At 40.0% G+C, this 20,766-nt stretch overlaps 1 protein-coding gene across 5 annotated transcripts in view; it reads left to right on the top strand.

Annotated features, from left to right (window-relative positions):
- BCAS1 (brain enriched myelin associated protein 1) overlaps positions 1-20,294 on the top strand; it is a 55,760-nt gene extending 35,466 nt beyond the window's left edge. For 3 of the 5 annotated variants that reach the window (XM_087750284.1, XM_087750287.1, XM_087750285.1), the window contains 4 exons: positions 3,406-3,573; positions 9,793-9,858; positions 13,680-13,946; positions 19,346-20,294. In XM_087750284.1, the coding sequence (XP_087606410.1) occupies positions 3,406-3,573; positions 9,793-9,858; positions 13,680-13,946; positions 19,346-19,420 (576 nt within the window). In that variant the 3' untranslated portion in view covers positions 19,421-20,294. The remainder of the gene's footprint in view (positions 1-3,405; positions 3,574-9,792; positions 9,859-13,679; positions 13,947-19,345) is intronic. The other 2 variants (XM_087750286.1, XM_087750288.1) reach the window with 2 other exon arrangements.
- Positions 20,295-20,766: the final 472 nt, after the last annotated feature.

Consider the following 20,766-nt stretch of genomic DNA (forward strand, 5'->3'; position numbering starts at 1 on the left):
AGCAATTTTTCTTCCAATTTCTTAGGGGAAACAGGAACACAAATTAAAAACTCTGTTCTTAAAAGTATGTCAGAAAACCTTCTTAGCTGAAAGGGGTTTTCCCTTCTACTGAAAGACCATGCACAGGCATTCCCTGCATCTCTGAAGTACACAATATACCATGGTCGTGTCATCAGTCTCCAAGAATCTGTCGCCTTGATCAGTCTTATTTGAGAGGATTTTGTAATGTCTCTGGAGTTTCCTTTTGTCCCAGCATATCTGAATACCTGACCTGATTGCACGGAAGCTGTGGAACCTCCAGCCTTGGAGGTACTAAAAGCTCAACTTGACAAGTTCCTTAGCAACTTTGAGCAGGTTGGACTAGGCCTCCAGAGAGATCTTTGAGATCACAAAATCATAAAAGAAAATCTTCAACATCAGTTAATTCAGTCTTACAGGCAGAGATGGGTATACAAGAATGATTCCCAGAGATAATTACAAGAAATTTATCATAAAATTTTGAATAGCAAGCTGAAGATCTCAAACAAGATAACCTGTAACTTCTGCAACAACTCTGATATACCTAATAGTACCAAATTAAAGTAACTGCATAGGTACATTGGATATCTAAGCAAAAAAGAAGGAAAAAAACCAAACACAAACTAAAAATAAGGTATTCTAAAACAGGATTTAAACTTTCCTAAAGCCTCCTATGGAATCCATCAAGAAATGTACAAAAAGTCACTGATTACTTCAAACAAATCTATCTCTCTGAATAGTTGACTATCACTTAGCTCTTTATTTAAATAGACAGTGCTTTTCAGAGTTTGGCATCTCGCCCCAAGATGCATTTGTTACCAGTAGTGACACTAACGCTGTTGCATAGACATAGCTTGAGAGACAAAACTCATTTGGGTTGCAGCTGTAACAGCGTAGCAGTAATATGATCCCAAACTGTAATCTTTGAATGATGAGCTCCTAGAAGCGAGGTTGCTGCTTTATTGAGCCACTGTTTCAACTCATGCAATGAATCACTTCCTTCAAGCAAATAGATGGTGAATTGATTATATGTATGTGTGAATAGGCAGAAATATAGATTAAAATTATTATAGATTGATTATCTCAAAAATGTTCATAAATATAAATTAAATCTACAATTCCATGGGGAAGCAGGCTGTGGTGCAGTCATCTCTGGCAGCAGGGGACAAGGAATATTTATTACCTCATCATTCTTCTCCCCCCTACCCCACCCCCAAAATGCTCATTTCTTCCACAAAAGAGGAGTAAAGAACACAGCAAAATCTCTCATGCTGCTGTGGAAGTCCATGGCGAGTCCCCATCTTGCATGTGGGGTCACCCCAACTCAAAAAGAACATGACTGAACTAAATGGTAAAATATTGAGAGGAAAAATGCATAAATATATTGAATGGCTTTTGTATGAAGAACTACATAAATTAGGATTTTTTTTCTTTGGCTCAGAAGGGAGTTGGAGGAACAGAAGATGACAGTAGCATACGGAATGACTACTGTAACATAAAAGGTGAACAGGAAAGATCAGTTATTGCTCAAAATAAAAGCAGTAAAGAGTATCAAATTATTTAGTGACAAACAAAACAAAAGTACTTTTAAAAAAAGCATACTTCAGCTGTACAGTTCTCTGCCACAGGATGCTGTTGGATGTCAAGAATTTCTATCAATTCAGAAATTGTTTAGCTAAATTTCTGTAGGAAAAAAATCCATCAAGGGCTATTAAACTAAAAGATACTACATGGGAATCACTGAGTTGAAGACAATTGGAAAACCATACGAGGGCAGTAGTACTGTAAGCTGCTGCTGGGGGAGGCATCCATTTTTGCCATTCTGAGTCAGGATCTGGGGCTGCAGAGAATCCTTGGTGTTATCTTTTAAATTGTTCTCATGTTCATGTGGCTAAAATTAATTTTGTCAAAATATCTGAGTATGTATTACATGTGAGTTCCTGTAAGTAGAAGTAAAAATTGTGAAATATAATTAAGACCTATTTACAGCAGTTCTTTCCTTTCGTAACCATGGCATACATTTCAGCTGTAACTATGCTGGTTTTTAAGCAGCAGCATGTGTTGAAATACCGATACCTATGGTAACTGCTTCCATTTGATTCAGTATTGGAGGCTGAGGGTGCAACTTACCCAGCTTTTATAAGGTTCTGCACCTTTCTGCAATAAACTGCAGAATGATAAAGGGCTTGCTTCAGGTCAACTTACCTGGTTATCAGCATAATAGCTTCTATTTATGGCAGAAAGGAAGATACTTCTTTATACAATTACAGTGAGATGGAAATTAGTAGTTCTTGAGGGCACAGAAGAACGTTATTTACCAGGGCAGAAGAGTCAGCTAAGGAAATGCATGTTCAGCCTCCTGCCCAGCTGTGCCTCCACCTCCTATAGCAGAAATGTGCCTCCTGTTCACATAGTCTGCACTGCACAGGTGGTCTTGTTCAGTTAACCACACTGAGCGTTCCCAGGATAGCATTGAGAAGGCTGCGGAATGAGACAAGCAGGAGATTAATCAATAAATCTTATGGGGATCCATATTTCAGAGGAATTTACAAACCACATGTCTCTGGTTGAAGTACTGTTACAATAGACGGAACTTTCCAGTCATTCACAAAAGCTCAGTGGGACCCAAAATCCTTCTATAAAGGCAAGGGTCCTGAGTACCCAGCCGCTTTTATTGAATTCAAATGAGGGTCATCACTATCAAAGAGGGTGACTGTGACCCGTGGGACGAAGGGAAGTAACAGATGAGCTACTTAACTACCTTTTACCTCAAGAAGTCATTTATATCTTTGCAACTGGGAAGAGGAGCTAATGCTGTGAATGTGGCCAGTCTGAGGACGCTGTGGCTGGGACATTGCATTGCTGTATTTCACTCTCTAAGAAGGGTGCTAAAGAGTTTTAACAATTAGTAGTCCATGGTGTGTTTTAATTACTTAATCCTATTCTTTCTTTTGTGTGCAAACTCCTGGGTATGATCTTTCTTGTTTTTGCTGGTTTTACCTGAGCGTCATCTATTTGTGGCACATACTACTGTAGGTGTAAGTAATTTTGCTTGTTTTCTTTTTAAATCATAATCAAAGATAAATTATTGTGTTTGGGAACTGGTACTGCAATTCAAGAAAGGGTATTTCTTCAGTTTAAACAAGTGCTTAAAATCCCACCAGCTTATATACTTCCTTTGAATTGGGATGAATCAAATTCTTGACGAAACCTGGACAGATACAGTGATGCTGAGGATGCTTTCATGCCACCTTTGTTCATGATGTACCAACTTACTGGAGCGCTGAGGCACTTTGATTGTAACCTCGTTAAAAAAACCCAAAACCTCCCTGGTTAAGTCTGAATATTTTTTTCTGCTTTCTTAATATTTGCCCCAAATAACCCCAGAACGCATCGGAAGAAGCAGAGATCGTAAGCAATGAAAAAGCAGACACGTCTTTAGAAGCCGTGGCTCCTGGCAAAGACGAGAGTAAGAGCCCAGAAGCCGCAGAAGTGAAACCTAGAAGGGAAGAGAGCAAAACCCCCAAAGCGAACCTGAGGAAGTTTTTTAAGCTGGTAAGCAAACGCGGCGTGTCAAGAGCCGAGAGCGGTGCGCTGCTCGCACGCTGGGGGCGGTGACTCCTGCAAACGCTGCGGCACCGAGCGCCGGGGCGAGGCGGCGCCCGGCCCCGGAGGCGGGTGCGTGACCCGGCCGCGCCGCCCCGCGCTTTCCGCGTCCTGCGCCTCCCCCTGGCGGCGCGGCCCGGAACTGCCCCGGCGCCGCCCGGGGCCTCTCCCCCGCCGGGGCGGCGCGGGGGGCCCGGCCCCGCGTTCGCCATTGATGGCCGCCGAGGAAGCCTTCAGCTCCGCAAAGCGCTTCCAGCGGGCGATGCGAGACCTGGGCAGATGCTCCTGGAGGAAACCGCCTACTCCTGGCGACGGCAGTGTCCAGCGCCCCTGCGCTGCACCGTTAAGTCCTGTGCTTGCTTCAGGGAGAGTCCTATTTTGAGTAGTGAAACTTTTTTTGGCAGCTTATGTAGGTTACACGTAAAATTGTTGCTTCCAAGATGCTATCCATTAGATGGAAAAAAGAAAGGCGCGAAGTAGAATCTAATCCTCCTTCCCAGAAGATGACTGGGGGGAAGAAGGAAACCGGTGAGGTGGTGATGTGGCTGGTATCGTCTTGTGGTCATAGGTGCGAAGGGCTATCCTGATGGATTTGTGTACAAACAACAGCCAGACACTGTTCCTCAAGAGAGCCTAGAAAAGTGGCCGGGAAAATAATCTAAGTCTAGAACTAATGCTTTTCTGATTAAAATTATAGCAGGCCTTGAGGATTTATATAGCAATTGATCTATTTTGGCAAGGTTTGCAAATGTGTATGAAAGAGTTCTATTTTTAATCAATACTGTTTTATTTTCAAGCAGCTACATGGTGTGTGTGTGTTAGAGTAGCTTCTACGTTAAAATATGATAAACGTTTCTTATATCACAACGTAATGAATAGCCCAGGTGGTCTGAACTGGCTGCTTTCAGGTACGTGCTGGTACATACAGCTGTCAACAGTCACTGCCAACAGTTAAACTTTGTGAGTCAGACCCTAGAAGGTACAAGCAACACTCCATATCCTGATTTATTTTTTATTTCCAAAAGATTACGATGTTTCTTTTATTTTCAGTTTTTTATTAGCCTCAGCCCAAACTGTGATGGGTGCATTTACTTTTTCTTCTTCAGAGCTACTTTACTACATAGCTACTCTCGTATGTTTGAGAATCTAAGCTAAAATTCTTAATATCAGCCAAGAATTGTGTAGCCAAGGTGCCTTTAATTCCAAATAACACTGTACAAAATTAGTTCGTTTGGAAAAATCTCAACTTTATTCCTAAATCCAAGGGGACTTGTGGTCATCCTGCATAGAGGCTCGTCACCATGGCACACGCTAGGCATGCAGGTGACTCAGGAGCAACGCGTATCAAACACTGACATCTGTGGCAACCATGACTTCAAATCATGTCACCCTACCAAAAAAAATAGCACTGATTAAAAAATAAAGCTGTTCCACACCTATCTTAGTCGCTGTGGAAGAAAACAGAGCTATGTTAAGAGCAGTAGATATAACGCTGCTCTAATCAGAGCAGGGGCTTAATCCAGATGTTGGCCTAGAAAGACAGAACTAGTGTGTAGGCAAACACCCACCCACGTGGGAAACAGAATTGTGTTAACTGTGTAACTGGTTTTGCAGCTGAAACCTTTAGTATTCATCTGCTCTACTCTTGCCTATCAATTTCCAAACAGATCGTGGATCACTTTAATATATTTATTGTCCTTGAAGTATGTCTCAGGCTGTTTCCTCTGAATAACTTTTGGATTACTGGGTCACTGCCATGCTGTTGCACGCAATCGGAGCTATGTAGCTGCCCTACAGCTTCGTGCCAATGGATCAATCAGTATTTGTGGTTCCTTAGGCAGACAGAAGGATTTTAAGCCGCTGCTAAACAACTAGCTTCTGTAAAGCTTTTGAACTAGTGGTGAGTGCTGAAAATGCATGAAGGGTTTAAGACTCCAGCACGGACTTGATTTTCTCACAAGGAAAAGTGAGGGAAGCTCCAGTGCTGTGGGGCTGAGAGGTGAGTATGGTAGAGATGTCTAATAGGGCCCTTTTGCTCAGAATAGCTATACTGGTAGACTGTGTATTGGAAGGTATCATTTCCACTGTAGTTTTCTCTTGAGGTCTTGCTACCCTACAGTAATAGCCATAAAGTGGAGGAATTCCTGAGCCAGCTTTGCAGTAGCTAGCTCATGTCCTGGTAGCAGCGTAATTCTGGCACCGTGGAGCTCAGAGCAGAGTAATTTGCACGTTTTGGGGGGCTGCCATTTGCAGCCTCTTCAGTCCTCATGCTAATGTCATTAGTCTGCTGTTCATACTAATGCTAGTTAATTTAAAACTAACTCAAACATATGAGAATTTACACTGCAGCTCTGGCTACAGCATGGTTTAGTGGTGGACTTGGCAGAGATAGGTTAACGGTTGGACTCAATGATCTTAAGGGTCTTTTCCAACCTTAATAATTCTATGATTCTATGAAGGTACATTTGAGGAGCACAGCAAAGGGCCTGCCATCAGACCATCCCTTTGTGCTTTCTACCTGTGTGAGGAACTCAATCCTTAACTCCTCTTACCTGAAGCACTGGGGAAATGATGTCTTCATGTGGTTGCATCTGTTCAATCTATTTTACTTGCAAATCTGGACAAACCTCAGCCAATGCCTAAATGTAGTTTGTGGTGTTCCACCTCCCAGAGGTGACACGGGGGCAGGAGGCTCCTGGAGGTGTGGGAAATGCCTTGAAGTGGCATCAGAGCCTGTACAAACCGTGCCATCCATGTGATGCTGGTCACTGACTCATCCAGCAGGTCCTCTTGGAGCACTCCTGCCTTGCTGCAGATGGAGCAAGCCATGAATTCTTATAAGATAGGATCTTTACAAGCACGGGTACTTATGGTCTCTGAAACAAACAGTGCTTGGCAGTGGGAAGGAATGTGGCAGGATTTCCTCAATAAAACCCAGGCTCCTGTTTACAGATACACTTGATTGTTTAGTCTCCATTCTGGCAATAGGTGGATTATTGCTCTGGCTGCTGAAAGAGATTGACTTTTAATTTTACTTTAATATGATTGTCTACTGGGTTTCTCTTCTGCCTGCAGAAGATGATCCCAAGGTATTCTGTTAACATCCATGGTTATGTTACACAGGTCAACCACACAGGTGCCTAAGAAAAGGCATCTTATCTTCTTCTTAGGAGTCAAGACTGGGACTCAGAAATTAAGCTTAGTTCTACTTAAGTCTGTCCTGAGTCTCAGATATGCAAGTCAGTTGTTCTCCATGTGCCTCAGTTTTGATGTATTGTGCTCACAGAGCACAAGCACAGGCTGATAGGAAGTAGACATTTAGATCCATAGCACTATAGTTACCACTGTTGACACAAGGAGAGCCATTGCTAGAACTAGGAGCGATTTGCTCTGGAAAAGGCAGTGTGTATTTCGAAGACTGCCTGCTGACTTGCTAAGTACAGATGTCTCATTTGTCACAAATTGTTTGCAATTGCAAAGGTCACAAAAGTCATTGCTGTGGTTAAAATGGGAGAGTGTTAACTAGTGCTATAAAAGCTATTGGGGAAATTATAAAAAGATATAAAATATTAGTTTAAAGCCCTGTGATTCAATAAGAGATAAAGAAATACCACTGCTTTTTTATCAAACTAAGCCACATCTACATGAATGTGAAATCCTGTGCTTCCAGTTGAAAGACACTCAGCCTCATTAATCAAAATCAAATAGCTCTGTTGTTATTTACGTGGTGGGATACATCAGACCCAATGCAGATGTCTTGACAGAGGTGGCTACACCTGAGCTAGTCACTCCAGGCTCCCTTTAAAACCACTGAATAGTGGTGATCAGGTCTGAGAGCCCCTTAGGATCTGTGATGATGTGAGCCTTCAAAGTTCCTACTTTTCTCCATAGAATATAAACAGATGCAGAGCTAGGTAAGATAAATCCTTTCAAAATGTCTGTTTTGAGATATTTTGTGGAGATAAGGGTGTAAAATGGCTTTTTTTAAATCAGAATGAGCAGAATTACCAACTGTAAACTGAGGCTGTAGCCTTTGTCCTCAGTGGGGAAGCTGACTGGCAGTACGGTTGGTCGGAGATAGGGTTGAGTATGGTCTCTGCAAATAAAATGTCCTATTTCTGGATTAATCGAAGATGCTCCCAAGGAGAATATGTATTTCTGGAATAATTAAAAAAGATGATTTCCAAATTCTCTGCAGTGCCTGTACTGGCCTGCTTCCCCACGTAAATAAACTTCTATGTAATAAATAGCATTTGGAATCAAGAATAACTATTTTATGTTGTCCCACCTTAATTTTCCATGATTATTCATGAAAATGTAGCAAGTCTATTGCCTGTCCCCACCCTCCTCCATTTAAAGATATGCTGATCCACCCTTACTGCCACAGAAAACCCCTGCAGGAAGCTTTCAGCAGCAGCAATCCTAAATGACCAAAGGCAAGGGTAAGCGGTCAACAGTGCTCTAGAGAGAAACCCTTGTGATCGTGATGTATACGTTTCACTGAAGGCAAGAGGGAACTTTGTCTAGGCAAAGACCTCAAGGTCTTTATTTATGGTCTGGTAAAAAAAAAAAAAAAGAGATGGATTACTAAAGTTTGGCTAAACCAGGGCTTTTTCTTGTTGTTGGTTTTGTTTTGTTTTTTTTTTTTTTGGGGGGGGGGGTTGGTTTTGGGGTTTTTTTTAGGGGAAAAAAGGTAACAAAGTGGTTGCTGTTGTAGCATAAACTTTTTTTTTTCCTGAAGGCATTTAAAGACTTGCTGAAATAGAAATGCAAACTAGATCTTATCACAATACATCTTCATACACTGTGGACTGAGTTTCTATCCTGTCATGTTAAGACAGACCACGCGGTGCTTCCTCCCCTCCATTTCTGCAACCTCTTACACTGATAGAAAGTCACGAGCATAAACATGCAAAAGGCTGAGCAGCAGCATGTTCCAGAAAGAGTATTTTTCCCACATTTCTTGACAAGTAATGAATTGTTACGGAGTGGTTTCGCTTTCTATCACGCTGCTGCTACATATTGATTTTCTGTGGTTTTATAGGAAAATCAGAGACTGAAATAGGTCCTTGCAATAACACCATACATGGGATCAAGCTGATACTGTTGTGCTTCAAGTAACAAATCTACAAGCTGCAGAAAACCACGAATCGCCTGATCTATCTTTAGAACAAAAGTCACATCCTTTCATTGTTTTCATTGAACTTACGCAATGAAAAATGACATTTAAATTTGGGCACTTTGAAATTCTGGAGTTTATTTTATGCTTTACTGCTAAGCTCTGTGGCTTATATGGTACTCAGGAGAATACCACGTTGGACCCTCTAACACACTTTTTAATTAAACATGTACATACTATTCCTTTTGTTTCTTTTCTATTACTAATTGTAATTAAGCCTTAATCTAATTGTCACAAATCTTGTAACTTTTTTTCATTGAGCTAGCTTTGTCAAATAGGTTTTTCTCATTTTTAAATCTAGATAGAAACAGGGGATCGTACCTTAAAAACGTATTTCAGAGTCAAGGTTTTGTCTGAACGAGCTGCCAGTGCTGCAGCCTCAGGGTCTGCTCTGATTGTCCTGGCTGAGGAGAGTGGGCACCAAGAAGGGCCATTACTTAGATGTATAGAGAGAGAAGGCATAAACTGGAAAGCAAAAATTGCGAAGAATGGATGCTGATGATAAAATATAAAACTATATCCATAAAGCTGAGTGGATTTTAATTATTCAGGGGATATGCACTTAGTACGATCATTAAATAGAAAGGAAGTCCCAGTAGATCTTAGGAGATAGATTTGTCTCTGAAAAGCAAGCAAAAGCTCTTTCCTAGAAAACTACAGCGGCAGGGCTGATAGCACTGCCTTGTTTACTGGCTGATATGATCTCTGGTCTACTGCGATCTCGTTCATTTTTCTCAGGCCTTAATGAGAAAATTGACTTGCAAGAGACAGTCACTTCACATAGAAAAGAACCAGCAAAAATCTGCCTAGGAGATGTGGGTATTTCAAAAATGTTGGTAGAGTTTCTGAAATGTCTGGTTTTGTTTTAGTATTGTAAAGAGTATCCATAAATCAAACGTTGCATTTTTTGATTCATGTGTGTTTTCATATTGAATTAATGCCTTAAACAGGAACCCAGTTAGAAGTCCTATAATCCTTTGTTATTTTAGTCAGTCAAGGGTGATGGAGGGACAACCAGTTCAGAAGAGGTAAATGGCCCAAGCCCCAGTCACCAAGTAAGTGCCTGGATTTTTTCATCTTTTGGTGATGGGTTGTTGTCACCTACTTTCATACAACTCTAGCTTTTGAAATATAAAAATCACTGGAACAAAAGTGCTACATGCTCACTGAGCTTCATATATTTACATATTTCTTTACTTATCCATTTATCTTACCTATTCATGGTATTAAACAGGATTTTAAAGGGTCATTATCAGATTTTTAAAAAGTGTTTTTTTCCAGGTGTGTTCCTTTTCTTAAAATAATTAGTGGGTTTATGTTCAATTTTATTCCTCTCTCATTATTTTACTTTCTGTATGTACCTTGGCTTTCTGCATGTACTTTAGGCAGTGAAACTAAATACACACAGCTAGAATAATTTTTACTTTGTTGATTTACTTGTCTGCTGAGGAAAGGATCATTTAGTTGGAAACTCTGTAGAAGAGACATGAAAGTGAGAATGAAAACCATTCACTGCAATTTAACAAAAACCATGAAAATATTTTTTTCTTAATCTGTTTTTGTTTCTTTCATTCTGTCTTCATAAAAGCTAAACCAAAACTTTGGATGTCACCTTTACATTATATTCTTTATGGCTTTAAAAATGCTTCAGAAAAATCATATTTTCATTAGAAATACAAATACTGTTACCTTTTCTGAGGGTCAAACCCTCATCTGTTGCAAGTCAAGCTGTCCAGAATAATTACATTCAGTAATGAGAGAGAAAATGCAGCTTCTGTGTATAGACATAGGGTTTCCTTTAACCTGAGAGCAAAACTGAAGTTGTATGGAAAACTGACCTTTCAGAATTTCCTTTTTTATTTCCTTTTTTAATTAATAGTAAAATTATTTTCTCATTCTTCCTGTTTTCATGATGTCCTTTGATACTAAGGTTAATCTTTATGCGTTATTTCTCTAAAAGCACCCCAAATATAGAAGGTCTTGTCTTGTAACTTTTATTCCTTATTTCATACAGCAGCTTTATGAAATGATCTGGGTTAAACGAGTAAAAGTTACAGTCCTGGATCTACTTTCTATTATTTTATTATTTTAATTAGTAACCAGTTTCCTTCCATTTTTTAACTCAGTTTTAGTTAGTCTTCCTTCTTCTCTTGCTTGCATTGGTGTAAATTAGCACAGTTTTATTACACAGAAGAGCTCAAGGAAGACTGTATCTGCTGTTGACTTTTTCCTTTTTTAGAATTTCTGTGAAACGATCTCCTTAAATTATGCTGTCGCGTCTCTGGAATGCTGTGATTTTTCTTCACTTTTCATCACTGCCATTCTGTATGCTACAGAAATGCATTACAACACTGATCCAAAATCTACGGAAATTTAGGGGTCTGCCTTTTGCGCTTAAAAAGCAGCCTTGGATTAAGGTCTCCTGTAACAGGATGAAGGAAAATACTATCCTGTTAATCTTTTTTTTTTTTTTTTTCTCTCCAGTGGCACTGTTAACATTGAGAGAGTAAAAGCAATCTGTCAGGTGCAGATCACCCTTTAGAATAAGAAACATTAACATGTTTCATTATTCATAGGCTTCACTTTGTATTTCCTGAGCTGCTCCCATCAATATAAAATATGCCAATTTCCTGCCTTTCAAGGTTAATATGAAACACCTCAAAGAGATTATCTGATTGGAATTTTTTTCTTATTTTGCCTGGAAAATATATTATGAATATTTTTTTAAGTGTTTTGTTTTACTAACATCAAAGGCCCAAACCTTCTCACAGAAACAGTCCTGTTGCATCCAGTTCAGATTTGGCTGCAATACTGTAACTATGAGGCACCTACACAAACACGTGTGGTGAGGAAGACTCGAGTCTAATTTTACACCCGCAGAATAAACCCACAGATTTCACAGTGTGTTAATAAAAGTTAGAAGTTGTTCTTGCACCTTTGAACTCAGATGTATCCAGTCTCATAGCTGTATTTTGGGGGCTGTGGTTATTTTTGAACTGAATGTGCATATTTGCAATTGTACCAAAGGGAAACATTTCAAAAGCAAGCTCAGGCAAATAAGAGTAAGATGGATCTTGTCAAACTAACTGATGGGTTCAGCAAGTGAGAGCTTCCCATCTGATAGCTAAAATGAGTCAGAAAGAAAGAGTCAGAATTAAATTTGGGTTTATGAAGTTCTGTTCATCCTTGTGCTGGGAGAGCTCCTGCATCACTTGGGCACTCAGAAGTGCACCCAAGCAGGTCTCTCTTCTCAAGCGAGGTGAACAAGATGCAGGTAGTGTGGTGTCTGTGCAGCCCCAGACCACAGTTCTCCTGGACTCTGAGGTTATCGAATTTGCTTTAATAAACTATTGACACTCAGATGGTGCCTGCCTGTGGTGTATGGGGCTACTGATCACCTGCCTCTCCAGATTTTCTGTGCTATCTTCACATATTTCCTGCAGAACTAGAGCAAAGACTGCTTCAAATTGTATTTTTTTAAGTCTAAAAGCAGACAAATCCAGATGTAAGCAAATAGATACCCATGTATGTCTGTCCTTTGGAAAAGGAAATAGTTAAATACAAGCACATATTTTGTTGAGGACTTAAGCTAACTGGTAAAGACTGAATGTATTAAATGGTTGCAGGTTCTATAATTTAAATGTGGGGGTTTTTTTAAGATTAGGTGGGTAAGAAAGGTGAATCAAGTGAAAAAGGCCAGTGGTGGCATTGCTACTCCCTCTCATTCTTGTTTCCCCAAAATTAGAGTGGCTTGAGGGTTTTTTTTTAAATATATATGAGAGGTATATTTGCATCCTGTTCTCTAGAGTTTCTGCTTTCAGGTTTTTCTCTGAAATCACAATGTCTAAAAATGTATTTGTTTTTAATGAAAGCTAAGCTTGTCATGTAAGTGTAGAACCCTAGGCCTTTAGAAGAACACCAAATATTTCAAGACTAATGGTAAAATCCCCAAAGCTGGAAAAACTACACAGCATTAAGCTCTGGGCTTTGCCCTGAGGGCAGAAGTAAGATTTCAAGCTTTTCAACATGGCAAATTTGTGTGCTATTTTAATTATTATGTTAATAAATAAGGCAATATGATTTTTTTGCATAAGAAAAAAGAAAATCACATTTGCAAACAGATCTCCTAGCAAAAACGTATCTAGTCATTTGCTACTCTGCAAACAGTGACAGTTTCTTTTGCCTTATCCTTTGTTTGCCAGATCTGATTTTTTTCCTGTGAACTTCAAACATTTCCTGCACTTCTCTGAGTTTCGGAATCTTTTTCTTTACTATAAATACGTGCTCTGTCATTGTGTTTGTCTTTGGAATATTTGCTATCTCTTTGTTTGCTCTTATATGTGAAATTTTCTATGATGCTGTGGCCTTCCATAGCTAAACCTTTTGTTGTTGTTTTTTTGGTGGAATGTTGCAGTTTTATAGTGGGGTTGTTTTTACGCATTGCTTTATGGTGTCTTTTACTTCTTTTCTCTCCCAAATCTTTCCCTTGCACTTTTTGGGTGCATTCACAGCCTGGGATGCAAAAGCTGGGGGAATTTCAGTTGGCAGTGCATGCTTGTGACTCTCTGCATCTTTCCATGCATGATCTCTGCCTCCTAAAGCAGCTTCAGCATAGACATATATATAAATAAAGCAAGTCTATGCAGGGATGGTTTGATCTTGCAGTCTTTGCTCATGTAAGTAATTCTATCGGCTCCCTGGGAGTCCTTCCCTAAGTCAAGGCTGCAGGAGTTCCTCCCAAACTCTGTAAATGAAAACCTGTTGGACAGCAGGATTTCTCCCTGCCAGGTGGCCTTTTTTTTAATGTATTTATGGATTGCCTTCCAAAATGTTTACATTTCACACTAAAAATAACCATTGTTTGAAACTGCTTTAGACATTAAACTCCACAGAGAGGCCAGTTGCCCCAGCTGAAAGTGAACCTGTGGGCCAAAAGAGCAAAGAGAGTTCAAAAGACAAGAAGTCTACAGTGGAGCTGAGCAAGCAGAAAGGCAGCAAACAGGAAACCAGGGAGCAGCCAGACGCCAGGGAGCAGCAAGCAGCCGAGACCGACTCCATCCAGAACGGAGGAGACGCTTCAAAGGAACCCTCCTTCAAGAAGACAGAGAAGAGGCAGTCACTTGGAGGGTTTTTTAAGGGCCTTGTACGTTAACTTGATCTTATCCTTTTAGTAATTTTTCAGCCGATTTAAGCACTCAGCCTGCAAGCTGTTAACCGTGTGAAATTTGTGCTCGGATGGAGTGCAGCTTCACAAGCAGCTTGCAGGATTAAGGCCAAACAACAGCATGTCTTTGGGCAAAGGCAAGAAAACTTGGGCCTCAGGGTACTGATTCACAGGCAGGTATGGTTTCCTATGGAGAGCTATAATTATTCCCACACTTCTGTTTTAGAGGTTCATGCCTTGGCTTACAGGGATGACTCAACTGTTCCTGTAGCAGGTACTGAACCACCTACAAATTACGGTGTGTTTATTAAGGAAAAGTGGAGGTGGTGCCGGTTTACCAGAGTAACCTGCCTGCCATGATGGTGGTTCAGCCACTGCTTCAGAGCAGCTGGGAAATCCCTGCAAGGAAAGAATCAAGGTAGACCACTGGGTGGGTGGGAACCAGCATAGCAGTCACAAGATAAGCTGTTGATGTTAGCAATCAGTTATAGACTAGTTAAAGTACACAAAAAAAGATACATATGTTATTTTTTCTTCCTGCTTTTTTTGTTAAATTGTACCATAAATTTGCTATGCCCCCTTCACTGAAGCCTGAAATGTAGAAATGAAAGAATTCAGCATACTAAAAATCTGAGTTTCTGTACTGATGTAGCTAGTGGTTCCTCGGAGCATTAAATGGAAACTTTTTTTTTCCTTACCATATTCAGGGGCCAGTGTAGAAACAAAGCACAAGTTAGACCTGGGACTGCCTCTCAAGCCTCGGCAAGAGGGCAGATTTCCATTGCTTTTTATAAATCAATTGGAAGGATGCAATTTGCTCCTTTTTCATCACACTGTCACAACAGCAATGAATCCACAGACCTACGGGGTCATTTTTAGCATCTTCTGGAAACCCTGTGTGTAAACTGAGCTTCATCACAAATTTCAGGTGATGCAAAGAACCTAAAGAGATTTAACTGTCACCTGCAATGATTCCTAGTGAATCTGGCTCCCCTGAGACACAGACGGCTTTTTTTCTTCCCTCCCTCCCTTACTTCAGAGGCTGTCAGGAAAGAAAAAGAGCTAGGCAATCTCCAGGTCTGAAAGAAGAAAAGTCAAGCAATATAGATTGAAATGGTAATGCAGATTTGAAAATTAGCCCTGTTAGGACACCAGGTTATAAAGTTAGGCTGCCCTGCAGACCAGTATGACTCAGAGGCAGATGTTTTTCCACATCAGAAGTGTTTAATTTGCACACATTTCACAGAATTACTGTGTATCCTACAGAGGGCGATTTGCATTACCAAAATAATTACATATTAGAAGGGGAATGAAGAACAAAAGAAAAATAACTTTCTGCAGTATTGATTAACAACAGTTCAGCCACTTCTGCTGAGCCGCCATTGTTCTGGGGTAAAATCCTGATCCACCATGAATCAGTGGGATTTTCCTGTAGTTTCAATGGAGCAAGGAAGTCCTGGAGCTCACCTGGGGTAACTACCAACTTGCATTGCCTTCCACTCATCTTGGCGCCCAGCAAAGTCAAGAGGAGAAATCTTTTTGCTTAGCACAATGTGAAAAAGCCAGGGTATTGTTTTATATGTATCTGTGAATCATACTAGCTGATTGCAGTTATCAGACACGTGCATGCTCGTGCACTTTCCTTTCTTCACCCCCTTTGCCTCCAAATTCTGTATGAAATTTCCATTGTGCGCAACACCGGCGCATGTGTGTAACATCTGATCCACGCTCATAAGCATGGTGCGTAGGTGTTGTATCCTGCCCTGGGTACTGGCAACTTCGCCCCAGCAGTGAAATCGGGAGTGCTGTTCCTTAAACCACTTAGGTGATGGTAACAGATCTATAACATTAACTGGAGGGGAGGAAGACCGCCACATTTTTCTGGCATAGGTTATCTAGAAATGGGGCAAATGTTAACTACTACTATTATTTCTGGAAATAATTGAGATTTGTTTTTCTGGTCTGGAGATTTTTTGAAATTAAGCACGGACAGCCCTCCTTTGTCAAAATTCTCACTGTAGCCACTGTGTGAGAAAGGGTATATCTGTTGACAATTGCATTTTATTTTATATGGTGTCATTCATCCAAGCTGTATCCAAAAATCTTTCATAGAGTTTAACAACAGATACAGATTTAGAATTATTCCAGAAAGGGAGATATGAGGAAGTTTAGGCTAGTGAGGAAACATGCTTTCAAGTGCAAGTGCATGAAAGACACAGAGAGAGGCAGGAAAGGTGTCTCAATTCAAAGGGCAAGAAAAGCTTTTTGATCAAGAAAGGAGATTGTGAAGAGGTAAAAAGACCATTTGGGGAAAAAAAATGCAGAATAAAGGTAGAGGAAGTAGAGATGTTCTGGGAGATATTTTTGCTTGCTCGAGTACTATGCCAGGCAGTTTGGCTGTATAGTTCCTTATCTTCTGTTGCAATTATAAAGGCCAATAGTATTCCTACAGCTTCCCTCTCCCATTAACAAAAGATGGCACTTAAAAAAGTGATGTTTTTGATAACAGTACAGCTGATTTGGTCAGTTTATTGTGCTTTTGAATGGGGGGGGGAGGGAGGGGAACCTAATGCCCAACAATGAGGTCTGTGTATGGAAAATACCTCACAGAAAACAACGACTACTTTTTGAATATCCCCAAGAAGATTACCCACACCTAAGAAACCTAGTTCTGCAATGCTGCTAAAAAATAATCTACACATCTCCTAGGTGATCATACTAAGTCCCAGGAAGGTGTAATCATTAATCTAAAAGTATTAGATCATACACAAACCAATGCCAGAATTTCCCTTTCAAGATACCAACTCAAATATCTGGTAACAACTCAGCAGAAATATTAAGCTTTATGCTGATAAAATGGAAGCAGGAGATATTTAAGAGAGGATCTGGCAGGCCTTACTTGCTCATGTCATCTGCCCACCAAGCTCCTCCTAAATTCTGCTGAGCTCTTTCAATAGCAGCTATTTTAACACCGCTCTCTCCTGAATCCATCAGTTCCTCTGGGACAGGGCACAAAGTAAGAGGATGTCGTAGTGCAGGAGTGCAGCTGATGAGAACACTTCACTTCAAGCATCTGCTCCCAGCTGGACTAACAAATACTGAAACGTTTGATAGAAATGGAGCTATTTATGCAAGTAAACAGCGTTATGGCCTAGCTGCGTGGTTTTAGCACAGACAATAAGGTCTAGTGGTTGTTCCTGTGGTAAAAGAGATTAATTTATAAGCTATATAAAATGCAAAGGTATTTAGTGAGTCTTAGAAAGATTACATTAGAAAGAAAAAAACCCCAAACAAACAGAAGATTAATGACATAGTTTTCTGAGCTGGAATAACTCTTACTGAAGTTGTCAGAAGCTGGGAGTGCTTAGCATGTGGAAACTATTCTGACCTATTGTGATCAGAGTATCTGGTACAATGACACAAACTTCTCCTGAGCGCAAGCTGGAAAAAAAATATACTCCAATACCCTGACATTCCTGTGTGTGCACTTTAAAGTGCTCTGCCCAAAATAATATGTTCCAGCTTAGCTGTCACGAATGCAGGCAACTTCCACTGCACTGGAAGGGGTTATGCGAAGTAACTGAGAGCAAGATGTGAGCCGGTGGTACCTGTACTTCTGAACCTGAGGGCAGAGCTGGAATTTGCCCGTTAAAAGGGCAGGAACAAAGTTCTTTATTTCAGACTGGGCTTGGAAATTCCAGTTTAACAAGAATCATCAGCCAGTCTCCCTCAAAGCTTCCTGCTTTAATCAGCAACCACCTTGAAAATGGGTGCAGAAGGGAGACTGTAGAGTAAGCAAATAACATATGACGCTTCTGCAGATGCACTAAATGAGTCAAAATGGGGATTATCTCAAATGAGCCCCCCCTCCTCTACTCCTCCCTCCACCTATTCGTAGGAAGAATGGCAAATTGTTTCCTAGATCAGTCTAGAAATGGCTTAATATCTTCATGCATCAGACAGGAACAGCTACAGCTGACAGACTCCATTACTCTTGTAATGTGGGAAGTCTTTAAACTGATGTGTAGGTTTTTAGGGTTGCTGTATAAATTTGGAATGACTAGCTCGTTTGATATTGTTTGATGGATATTAGAACCTGTTACTTTTTTTAATGTGTCTTCCATTTGCTGTTACATAGAAGTGGCCAAAAAGATTTATTCTGTTCTAGAGAGCCTTCCAAACTCGACATCGGTGTAAGCAGAAGCAAACCCACTGCAGTCAGTTGAGCTGCACAAGATTACAGTTAAAGACAGGGGATTCTTTTAGTCCATTGTGATTTTTGGCTGCTCTTTTTTATACTTAGATTTTCAAAGGTGAAAAGTTAAAAGAATATCAGTGAGGTGGCATCTAATCAGTATAAAAACCCCACTGTTTTTACTTCCCTGAAAGGGATGAGGAAGTTGAGCTCTTTCACTCTCCCAGTCTGACACAGAACAGCCCTATGGTGACCTGAAGTGATGAGTCAGGTTTCCAGTGTGAAACGTACTGCGTGAAAGGACAATTCGCATATGATTCTGCACAGTTCCTATTGTAAGGAAAGCACGTAGCAGTCACCTTTAGCTTTGTCATGCTGTTTTTTCTGTTTAGCATGTAATGATTTAGGCATCCAGCTACAAACAGGATTGGCATTCTACGCAATGTTAACAGTGACCTCTGAAACAGTGTTTGTGGGTCCATTTTGCTGTTACGTTCTGAAGCTTTGATGGCTTCAAGGCCAGTAAAATCAGGTCAAGGCATCTTAAACTACAGCCAAGTTTTTATCAATTACTAGTCAAAAATTTAGTTGGTATAGCTAGATCTATGCATTTCTTCCATCTAAATCGGATTAGTGTCTTGAACTGGTTCCAAAACCAGAATGATATTTGTAGCGTAAAAAAGCTTTATCACTCTAACATTGTCAAATACCTGTCATGCATGAAAGTATTTAATGTTCCTTTAACTTAGAGCAGACCAAGGCTAGCTATAATACACTATTAATCATGCTTGAAGGACTCTTAGCATGGTTTCAGTGAACCGTTTAGGCCAGGGAAATTTTAGAGAAAGTTATGCCAAAACTACAATACTACAAGTACACAGCAACATGTCTCTGGTACGTTAGCCCGGTTTCTAAAGACAATTTCTTTCCATGCTGACTGGGAAAATTATATTAAAATAACCAACATGTTCAGGCAAAGTCACAAGCAGTAGCTTTCTGGGATTGTCACGATACAGATGGTGCTCATATACCTATGCATATTAAATAAAGGCCAAATTAAGAAAAGCAGAGAGTTTAAATGAGTGGAAAATATCTGCTAGAAAAACTCTGACACATAATCCCAGACTTAACTGTTCTGAAATATTTGAAAATTTTTATAAATTTCTATTATTTTATTCTACAGGGCTCCAAAAGGATGTCTGATGCGGAAGTGCAAACAGATCCAGTGTCTATCCTACCTGCTGGGAAATCCAAGTAACGAATACATGTGGCTGCTGAAGGATTAGCAGCTCTCTGTAAGCTCCCTTGCAGTAGAGATGACTCGTTATTTTCCTTTACATGGCTGTCATCAAATGCCTGAGGCTAAAGCAAACATTGGCGTATCATTTAAGGTATATCGTTTGCAGGGTTTGTTCATTAGATGTCAGAAAGCAACTCTAAAGATCATCAAGCAATGTGTAGTATATTTAAAGAAAGGTCATGTGGATGATTTTAAGTCTATAGAGGGTAGCGTATGTAAGGTAAGAAAGTGGCAGTGAATTAAATAAATAGCAGAAAAAAATGCATGTGACAAAGGAATGCAGTTTGTGCAGCAAGGCATGAGCAACAAATCCTCAGCTTTAGAGAGCTTTAAAGCAGCCAGGAAAAAAAAAATCTCCTTTGATAAATGTTATACTTAAATGTAAAAACAACCAAGTCACCTTTTGTGGTTTTCAGTAGAGCTGAAATTAGCAAGAAGTCTGCAGTATAATAGAATCACTGGTTATAAAGTTATGCTTCATATTGGTTATTAATGTAGATTAAAACGCTAAAATGCAAAAGCTTTACATGATTGAGACAACTTCTCTTGTCTTGGTGAGGTGGGATAACAAATTAAAAACTATTTAAGGTTCTAATAGGAACACAAGGGGGCACCCGCGTCCCCACCGTAGTCCTAACTCCAAGGCTGTACCTACAATCCTGTTATTAATGTTTTGCAGATGATAGGAAACTTAGTTGTTTCATCAGCTATTTGTTTATATCCATACTTGTAATTAATCCTAATAAAAACGAAAATCAAGGCTGTCCAGGCACCTCCCTGCTTCACAAGACTCCTGTAACAACTGTAGTTAATAAATTTTACAGAAAATTAAGATTTCTGTGGTTTATTCAACCCTGGGCTAACCTGGACGGGCAACCACGGGCCTGACATTTTAATCCACACTAGCATCTGAACAATACAGTGCTGTATATTTTGACCTCCTTATGATTAAATAAACAAATATTCATCCTTTCAAAAAAATCATTTGCTGCTTTAATCTTAAAACAAAGTTTGTTATTTACATCCCTGTTTTCTGACGATTGATGTGACATTAAGGCATAAATCAACACATAAAAGCCCTGCCTGCAGAGTGAATAGCTGTCATTCGTTCTTTATTTGACTAAAGATTATAACTGGAAATCAAGTGAGAATCCTGTAAAATCTGCAGAATTACATTTCTAACTAGTCATAGAAGACAGAGGCAAAAGAGCCTTATTTCTCCATACAAGCCATTGTAGGTAGGCAGTATTTTTGCACCGGCCTCTGCAAACCTGTGGACTTGTGGCAGACGACCAAAACTTGCC

This window comes from Nipponia nippon, unplaced genomic scaffold (genome assembly GCF_047370975.1).
Source record: "Nipponia nippon isolate SJK-2023a ecotype South Korea unplaced genomic scaffold, ASM4737097v1 scaffold_13, whole genome shotgun sequence".
Classification (NCBI taxonomy): domain Eukaryota; kingdom Metazoa; phylum Chordata; class Aves; order Pelecaniformes; family Threskiornithidae; genus Nipponia; species Nipponia nippon.